The following is a 10,190-nucleotide window of genomic DNA, read 5'->3' on the forward strand; positions in this document are numbered from 1 at the left end:
TAAAGCGAAGCTCTCTCCACCGGATTATGAAGCAGGTGATCCGGTTGCGTATCATAAGCCTGTCTACGTGTCATGCATGCAGATGCATCAAATGCCACTCTCTCTTGAGTGTTGCAATTTGTCAAAATTACATTTGACCGAACCGTAGCTAAGATGCAATGAAATTTTCAGTCTATCCAGCAGAAAGAAAGTAACCGACTAAATTGAGTATTTTCATGGCTGTTTGCACGTTAGAAATATGGCGCTTGTTGCAGGAAATTCCGTTTTATGTTCGAAAATTTGCTTGAATTTTGTTCTTCTCTTTTAAACGTATCTACGTATCTCAAGATGCGGTCAGTCATACAGTATGACGCGCTCGTGGCAAAGGTACCGCTGTACCACTTTGTTGATAACGTCCGAGTACGAGACCGTCGGTTGGGGTCTTGGCGGCCAGAAGTTCTTCTTTTTCACAACGTCCACTATCAGAAGCGGTATCTGAAAGATCAGAAAAGGGCTCGGAACGACGAGCGCCTCGTTGATGTAGTGCATCCAGAGCCGCGTCCTGTAGAACTTCCAGTGGACCTCGGCGTTGTCGATTATCTTCTGGAAGGTTCCCGTCACGATGGCGATGAGTGAGTTCAGCATGGCGACGAGCATCAGCACCTGGTAGAGGGAGTACATCGTGGAGCCCACAAATTCTGTGAACTTGTGCTCATTGATGGACCCGTCGTCGGCGTTGGCCACCACCACGTCGGCCTGATCTTCGGACGCGACGCCCAGCATTCGATGGAACAAGGTCTTCATGGAATTCAAGAACGTCGTGAAGGCCGGGTTCTGCTTGACTTCGTCGCCGTCCGGCTCCTTCCTCTTCATCCCGTGGTAAGGCTCGTACATACGCGTCAACCCGAACGCGAACGCCAACATGATGCAGACGCAGATGAAAAGGAACCGCACGATCTCGACCATCATGGACGTAATGGAGACTTGGAGCGGTCCCAGCTTGGCGCTCTCTTGGAAGTAGAACATCAGCTTGAACACACTCAGCACCGAGGACACCGCGAACAGGGCCTCGTGTATCAGCGTGCTGTCCGTGCTAGGCCAGTCCTTGCGAGTCGGAACGGTACCTTCGCTGGGGTCTCCCAGCATCTCGGCCCACGCGACTATCCAAAAGATGAATGTGAGGATAAATACGCTGAGCATGGTTATATCGTACCAGTGCCACAGGTTCCTGAAGTAGCGCGACGCGCCGATGGAATAACAGTGTATGATCTCTTCAAAGACGTAGCCCATTACCCAGATGACGATAAGCCACTCGACGCCAGTGCCAGGAGCCCCCCTGGATGTTCTCGACTTGTCGAGTGATATTTGAAGATAGACGAAGAAGACAAAAAGGATACTCGCCGCAAAGTGGTTCATGTACTTGCTCACGGGGCTGGACCAGTGTTTAGCCGTGGTTGATTCCGGTTTCAGCTTGATCCACACCGCTATAAAGGGCAGTGTGAAGAACCTGACCACGAAGTGGAAGAGCTTGACTTGGAACGGCAGGCGATTCCAGGCCTGGAACTCTCCTTCCCACTCGAGGCGAAGTACTTGCTGGACGTGGCAATGCGTGACAAACTCGCGCTCATTGTACTGCAGTGCCAGGATGACGCGTGGAAACGCAAGGTGCGCCACTCGTCCTTCGAGTCCCGCCTGTCGTTCGAGGAGTACGCGGGTCTCCTCGACAGTGCGGCACTGGTCGAGCAGACCGCAGGTGAAGGTTCGAAGCTTCGCAATTTGCTCGTCGTAGGCCCTGCGAAACTCTTCTTCAGCGTAGGACGTCTCAGCCATGCTCTGAACGTAGAGGAAGGAATCGAGCAAAGGGTCTCCCGATACCTGCAGCATGTAGTGCGGATTGCAGATGGCCTTGTACGTGTTTAGGTTGCGAGTGGACACGTTCACTCCTTCTATCCTCATTGCTTTGATGCACGTTTTGCAGAGGCAAGAAGCCCTGTGAGGAGCTTCGACCACGTTGCCTCGTTTGATGAAGAAGTGGATCAGCGTCCAGTGACCCATCTGCGCGGCCAAAATAATGGGTGACACGTCGGCGGTGTACGTGGCACTGGACGCGTACCCCCGTTTCTCGCACTGCGCGTCGGTCTTACTCAGTTCCGTGACAAGGAACTCGGTCAACGGTACGTCGCCCGTCTCGACGGCGTGAAGCAGCGCATCTTTGAGGCGAACACCGTTCTGGACCAAGAATTTAACCATGGCCAAGTCCTTCTGGCGCACAGCGACGTGCAGCGACGTGTAGCCTTGACAGTTGAGGCAGTCCTTGTTTAGCTTGGGATGAGATGAGAGGAACGTTGTCAGGTCAGTGATCTGCCCCGTTTTAACAAGTTCGAAGTACCGCAACTCGTCGGGATCCAGTTCCGAAAGCGAGGCAGGTTCCACTGCGTCTCCCGACTGCTGACCAAGGGACGTGGAGGAGGCGACGATGTGGACTTCATCTTCGGTCTCCGTCACGCCGGCGATGGCGTGCATCAGCCTCTTCTGGGCCTTCGGAGGCATCTTGACTTAACGCTCTTTGTTCTTTCCTTCCACGGACCACAGCTATCGTTATTTTTTTCTTTCTCGCAAAAATGCAGGGTTTGCAATGGCGATATGTCTGAAGGTCACACATACCTCCATTAGAAGAAGAGGTGTACATATTGTCTGATAACGCTGCTTTTCTTTAATTAGATGCAGAAGAATGAGAATGTAGAGTACGTCGGAGCCGGCTATCCTAAAATCCCAAATTCGTCATGCAAGGAAAATAAAAAATGTCAAGAAAACTTTCAAGAAACGTGGTACACGCACGAACACAAACGCAGAAAGGTCGTCTCGTCTACGGGGCACCATCACGAAAAACAGCGCAGTAACAGTTAAATTGACCGCATGTACTTACAATTTAGAAAAATTAATATATTGCGCCACTGTTTTCCTTCCTGTAGAAAAAAATAATCTGTTTAACTTGATGCAGGAAAATGTGAAATTCTGTTTGGGCAATACACCATCGAAACCATGGAATATTTTTGTTCACCTGATCAGCCATTCTGACACGCCCGCTATGGCATCTAGGCTTGACGCCAAACTGTTTTGAAGGGTGCATTTTTCCTAAGTGCTAAGATACGAAACGAAGTACGCACGTTGAGTAGGAATGAGTTTCTGGTGCTCACACACAAATCGTGCATTCACAGAAATGCGACATCGGTATTGTTACCCAGTTACCGATTTGCAACACCTGTATGGTAGTCTCTATGTTGATGATTCCCGGCAATCTTTGTAAAAATTGGACCTTTAAATAAAAATTCTGCTTCATAAAGCCGCTACAATTTGGCTCTTTCTCTTAAGTTCATCAAATTTTATAAACATTGGGTCAGCGATTTTCTGCTGAGGGATCTTATGCATTATACTTGTATTTTAAAAGCAAAATAGAAGTTTAGTTATAGAGTAAAGCTTCTTTTCAAAGGGTGGCGTGTAATTAGTACTTACATTATGCTAGAGAAAGAGGGCATCTCCTGCATCCTGTCTTGAGTCTCGTACCTATACCTATGCAGACCTCCTATATGGTCTACCTCCAGCCTACTCCTCCGGTTGAACCCACTGGGCCCTCCCTGCCGGGCTGCTCTGATGCTGCTAGGACGACCCTCTACCCTTCACCCTCCTGCCCTATCTCTCGTTAAATCCCATATCCCCCACCCTGCTGGCGCTGAGCCGTGCTACCGCATGGGTTGCAGAAAATAGTGCTGACTTTCCTCCTTCCCCACAAGAACCACTTCTCTCTCTCGTTAAAGGAGGAAATCTGTAATATTCCGCAGCTGAAAGAGGCTACAAGCGCTAGAGCAGTTCTAGGGTGCTCTCTTCCTTCCAAGTATGAACTGAACACAATGCTGCTTAGCTTCAATCGCAAGGGAACGAACTGGATGACAACTAAAGGCGGTAGTGACTCGCTGTTGAGGGTGGTCGTGTACAGAAGGGAGTTCCGACTGTATAAGGCCAGATGAGCGGTCGATAAGGGCAGGATGGTTGCTAAGGAAGTCATGGTCGGGCATGACGTCATGGGAACACCGGTGCAGAATGGCGAACGGAACTGAGGTCTGGTGACCTGCGAAGCTCACACGCGCAGTGCACATGCCAACGACGCATGCTGTACCGCCGATAGCAAGGTGACGTAGCGACCGTAGTAACCTTGCTGAGAAAACGAGAAAGGCGTGTGCCCATGAGAGATATTCGCATCGCAATGTCTACGGACGCCAAAACAGCCATGTCGTCCACTTCTAGGTCGAAAAGTTTTTTGTCGACTAGTAAAGGTCAACAGATGATGTGCGGATTGGTTGACAAATGCCGCATCACCTCTGTGAGCTGCACTGTCATGAAGGAAAAAACCGGTCAAAAAACACAAAGGACAACAGGAGAGGTTCACACCACACCACACCAGTCGTTGTGGTGTGAACCTCTCCTCTTGTTCTTTGTGTTTTTTTACTGGTTTTTCCCTTCAAGTACGTACCAACTGGCCCAGATTTCAATCCTTCTGCACTGTCAGTTCTTCGAAGACGGATAACTCGCTGTGTCGCTCGCCGTATGACTACGGCGAGCCACACGGTGCAGCGGGAAGCGGAAACGCCAGTTCCGCGGAGACGGCGACTGGCCGTAGCGTGTAGTGAGGGCATAAGCATCAGAGTTCGACGGGTCATTGCGAACGTGAAACGACGGGAGACCGACTGTCTCCTGGGCGGCATGTACACGCTGGACGAGGTGACGAATGCCGACGATAGCGACAATAAAGGGAAATATGGCGTATCCCGTTGCATTTGAAGCATACTTACCTGTCGTCATGCGTGCGCCACTGGTTTGGATCGCGGTAAGCGGGGTAAATAGATTGCGAACGGGGAAGTTGAAATTACTGACTGCAGGAAGACTTGCGATGCAGGCGGGATGAATACCAGCGTTCGAGAACTCTTTGCGTACAACCGCTTGAATCAACAATACTGCCGGGCTGGACTTGTCGAAAGGAAGGCCTGAGGAACAGACGAAGACGCGTCCTCGATCTCACACCACACAAGATGCAGCAAATTTTAGATACCAGGTGGCTAAACGTCCTCACACGTTTAAGTATCGGCTGTGTTGGCGAGACGGACAAATTGTTGCGTGATGCGATGGCTCTTCGCTTCTTAACAGTGTTGGTACTCCTTCATGATGTCGATGGTCGTGCAGTCCTCATAAAGCAGCAAATTAAAGGCGCCATTGGCGATGCCTTTAAGAAAGTGGCTGTCTTTGTGAGCTTTGGATATTTGGTTGTCAACCGACCAACGTTGAGCTAATACGTCCTGAATGTAGACGACGTACGGTTCAATTGATGTTTGGGCCCAGCAGGAAAGTACCTTCGTGGTGGCTCGCTGGTACCGACTGGCTTCCCGAAGAGCGCCAGTAGTTATCGCTTGAGGTTGCCCCAACTGGTTAATTGTTCCTCTTGTGTTTGGAACAGAACACATGTCGCCTCCTTAAAGTAGTACATGACGTTAGGCAGCATGGTGGTTAGGTTCCGCCTATTGTCTTTGCTGGCTCACTCATATTTGGTTAACCAGTCTTCGGCGTCCGTGTCGTCAGTACCGGAGAATGTGCCCTGTGCTCGGAGTTAGGTCAGTGCAACCAACGTTACGGTAGCCGAGACTGAGCCGATGTGCCTCTCAATCGACATGGTCGAGGGGCCCACAAGATGCCTGCTGCGAAGTTCCGTGGCATCCTTCGCTTGTACCCATGCCTCCACAAAAGATGTTATGGGAACGTATCAAAAAGTTTTTATATACAATTTTTACAGATCGACAGCGAGTGTGAAACCACAACAGAAAGGACGGGCAGGGGCACAACTAGCCCTCTTATGATGATGATGATGATGATTCCTTATTTAATTGTACGAGTCCACTGCAGGGAATATGCCACCATTTATTCTGCTACAGAGCAACGTCTTTCTTTTCGTCCGCAGAATAGGTGGCTCATAACAGTATCATTTTAGCAAATGTGTCATGTGGTGCTTCATCTAGAATGGTCTGACTTTCCGTCTGATGGGTACACATGCATGCCTCGTGCTACGCTGTCTCATGGTCATAAATGTCGGAGCTTTGGGCCGCTGCCTCGCATAACCGTGGCGTACGGGCGTGCGTGCGTGTACGTCCATGTGAGCGCGCTACGTATATCACGTGAACTGTAAATATTTGCAAAACGTTTTGCCCCAAGCACTGCGGTAGTCGCCCTATGTCCACGTCAAATCTGCCCGTCTGCTGAAAACGCCGACCATAAATCAATATTACGCGCACGTGCTCCGAAGAGCGGATCATAACACACTCAACCACGGATAAACGAATGCGTTATCTTTTTTTTTTGCGCATACAGCACACACGCCTTACACCCGTACCGGTTCCCTAACGATGATTACATGCGAACAGATTCTCAAACGTACTATCCATACACATGTCTTCCGAATTCCATCACATCGAATTCCGTTCCAGTTGCAATGGTACGCGTAGTATTGATAGGCCAGACTGTGCGACTGCGGGTTCCGTAAACAACTGCGGGCTATGGTTCCTCTGAAGGATGAAGTGGAGTTTTGAGAGCGATGGGGCTGAGAGGAGGCGGGGAAGGAGGAGCGCTCGCAAGAGGGGAGCGTCCCGCAAGCGATGAAAGTAATGAGCGACGCGATGCGAGACGAATCCGCCCGTTGCGAGTATTGATTTTCAAATTTTTGCTGCACGCCCCCAGCATTTATCTAGGAGACAGCGCACCCCGGGCGTGCGCACACACGCACGCACACATCTTGGAGCTTAATTAAAATTTTATCCCTGCGAGGCATTTCACGAATTCATGAGGCGGAACTTCTCCGGACGACGACAACGACGACTACGTTGTCGGTAGCAGCAGCGACGGCGCATGGTATGCGGCATCGGCGCAAAAAAAAAAGGAAGAGCACTACATCTCGGGGGATGCTTCGGAGAATTGATTGCGCTGGTACACCTTGAATGTTTCTGTCGCCGCTCTTCGTAGCCGCTGCGAGCCGCCCGTAGAGGGATGCGCGGAATTATAGTTTCGATATAATTTCAGTTGCACAAGGGTACAATTGCGAATGCGAGCCGCAAGGAAGCAGTATACCTCAACACGCGACTTATTGCATTCTTTACCGAGTCGTACTTTTTGGTACAGTCCGATATGCCTTCGTCCTTGGCTATGCCATGCACCACTGAAACATACTGGTGGGTATGCACGAGCCCTCTGTCTTATCAACCGGACTCAATCGAGTGTGCGAGAACAGTTCCGTGAAACAAAACAATTTGAAGAAATTGTTGGAGCTGTCCATGCCAGTATGCTGCGCCAATAGAAGCGAACTTATCTCGAATACAATAAAGGAGCAGGAGGAGGAGGAGGAGGAGTAAATGTTTATTTTTGAAACAGTATCTCGGAATAAGCCCCGGTTCTACTCTAGGTGGGAGGTCTCCTCATTCCAGGAACCCACTGGCCTTCGCTGCCTCCTTGGCCCTGGCTACGAGGCGTCGTTGTTGTTCCAGGTTCTCGGAGACGAGCTTGGCCTCCGCGTTTTTATGAGGTCTTCGCTTTCTTGTCGGGCATTACAACAGTCTTTCGGTGAGGACAATGCGTCTATGTCTAGATGCCATGGGCATTCGAGGATCAGGTGCGCTAATGCGTCCGGTACGCCACACATTGGGCAGTGGTATCCTTGTAGCGTTGGGTATAGTCTATGCATGAGAATTCCGTGGGTGTAAGTATTACTCTGTAGTCTTCGGAGTGCAGTGCTTTCTCATTTGTTGAGCTTTGGGTGAGGTGGTGGGTACACCCTGCGTTCAAGCCTGTGATGTTGAAGGATCCCTGAGTAGGTGATGGGTACGGTCTCAGCCCCCGCTGACGCAGACCGGGCATCTCGAGAGTAGGAAGCGTTGGCCCGGCAGGTGTGGCCTCGGGCCGCGGCGTGTGCCGCTTCGTTCCCCTCCAGCCCCTCGTGCCCAGGAACCCATATCACACAGGTGTAGGGGATCGGAGTGCTGCGGTGCTTCAATATCTTCAGTGCTTCTGTCGACACGCGACCCTTAGCGTAGTTCCTGACAGCTGCTTCAGAATCGGAGAAAACGACAGCTGCGTCCATGCACGTGGTAGTTGCTAGGGCGATCGCCGTCTCTTCTGCAGTGTCAGAGTTTTGTGCACAGACTGTGGCACACGCTAGCTCTCTGCCCTGAGAATCTACGACGCTCAGGGCGTAAGCGTTTCTTTGCGGGTATTTGGCTGCGTAGGTGTATCGGTGTATTTGGCGTCCGGATCTTGCCTGTGTCTTCGTCGTAGAGCATCCACTCGGGCTTGTCTTCTTTCCTTGTGGTACGTGGCATGCGTGTTGCGTGGAATCGGGGATATACACAAGGATTCGCGGAAGTTTGAAGGAATTCTTTCTTTTCGCTCCGTGGTGGCTATAAAGGTTTCACTGTAGCTCAGCCGTTGCAGCACTGATCTTCCGTTGGGCGTGAGCTTTAGTCGTTCTAATTAACTGGCTTTATGAGCTTCAGCTAGCTCTTGCCAGGTGTTGTGTACGCACATCTTGAGAAGTCTCGTAGTCCAAGGCGTAGATGGTAGGTGCAGGGAAATTTTGATGGCTTTGCATATTTGAATGTTATTTTTCTCTACCTCTGCATTCTTTAGCGCTAGGTAGGGCGTGCCGTATGTTATTCGACTGGTAAAGAGTGCTTGCATCAATACAATACAATCAGTACAATAAAAAAACAAGAAGAAAGCCAAACTTGCGATTTGTTTTTATTTTTCTTCCTACGCTTTCTTGGCATCTATCTCTCAACAGGACGATTCCGGCCCGGTAACCAAGATTTAACGTCACTGAGTTCGAAGTCATTTACAATCAACTTCTTCTTTACATTCATGTTCTTTTAGGTGAGCGATGTCTTCGTAAAGCTTCATCAAGTAAATAAAACAACTCTTAACAAAACTCTGCACTCTTTGAGATCTAGCTATGTTCTTCCCAGCTTCCTGTACCTGCAAAATTTTACGCATGTGTAGCTGGTGGAATCAAGACTAAACTACTGATATGACTTTGTTTACCCGCATCTGTGTTTGAGTCTGCGACGTATAACGATCGCATACCTTGCGGGAGCTAACCTTAGGTATAAAACTGTGACGTTTACGTGAACTTCCGAGTCAAGAAGCAATGCATGAGCGAGGAGTATTAATGTTCCTGCGCACTTGAGCGTTCTTTAATTCGTGGTTCCGCATCGACAGAGTTCACTTTACCTCATCAAAGCAGCGAAGAACTGAAGTCATACTGCGCACAGACAAATAGTGAGAACATTTTCCAACTTCAATCTCGACGAGGTAACCGCTTCCCTTTGAACTTTGGGCAATGAACGGAACGGAAGCTTGCCAGTTCGTTCCTTCAGCACGTCGTTTAATTTGCATACATATTGATCTCTCGAATCCTCGTTCAGTTCAAGGCCTTCAAATCACTTTCAGGGAGAGCAATTTTAGCTGACTCTCGCCATTGTGTGCCGCTGCTCGAGGAAAGTCGCCATCATTGGAGAAGTGATACCAACGAACCTTTACTCAAGCGACGGTTCAACAGTAAAGTTGTATGTTCACTGTAAGGGAGTGTGTCCTTATCGAAAGTCGTCTAGATTTGACGTTAACGTGTACATTACGACTCGGGTGTTACCGACTGCAGTGGCGTTCTGCTGTGTGCTGTACTGAGAACGAAGACGAGGGTTCGACGTCAAGCCGCAGCGGCCACATTCTGATGAATAATAGGGCGGAATGCAAAATCTTTCGCTCAACTAATGCTACGCCCTCTTATCCCACCTTGTGTCTGATCCTTCCGCGGTCACATTACTGGGGAAGAGAAAGTTGTGATTAAGAGGCCCTTGCACTGACTGTCATGCTGTACACGCAACTGGCCGCACACTCCAAGTGGGTGTAACGTGTCCCTAGTGTACCCTAACACTTAGTATGGGCCTGTCAAAGGCTTGTAACGGGTACGCCCCCGCCTACTACTGCAACCTTTTCACCGCTACAGATACCACAAAACACTGCTTCAATTCATGCACAACACAGGCCTTTAGAGTACACATGCAAAACAGACCATACCATCAAACTTTAAGACAAGTCGTCATTGTAAAAAGAAAAAATGCGCAGCA

The 10,190-nt window shown here is 49.7% G+C and overlaps 1 protein-coding gene across 1 annotated transcript; it reads right to left on the reverse strand.

Annotated features, from left to right (window-relative positions):
• Nucleotides 1–333: 333 nt before the first annotated feature.
• Nucleotides 334–2,529, reverse strand: LOC135917760 (short transient receptor potential channel 4-like). The gene has a single exon (XM_065451352.1). It carries the CDS (start codon nt 2,527–2,529, stop codon nt 334–336), a length of 2,196 nt encoding a protein of 731 aa, XP_065307424.1.
• Nucleotides 2,530–10,190: the final 7,661 nt, after the last annotated feature.

This window comes from Dermacentor albipictus, chromosome 4 (assembly GCF_038994185.2).
Source record: "Dermacentor albipictus isolate Rhodes 1998 colony chromosome 4, USDA_Dalb.pri_finalv2, whole genome shotgun sequence".
NCBI lineage: Eukaryota > Metazoa > Arthropoda > Arachnida > Ixodida > Ixodidae > Dermacentor > Dermacentor albipictus.

Coding starts and splice junctions, on each gene's coding strand:
- LOC135917760 (XM_065451352.1), bottom strand. CDS start 2,529: ATGCCTCCGAAGGCCCAGAAGAGGCTGATGCACGCCATCGCCGGCGTG.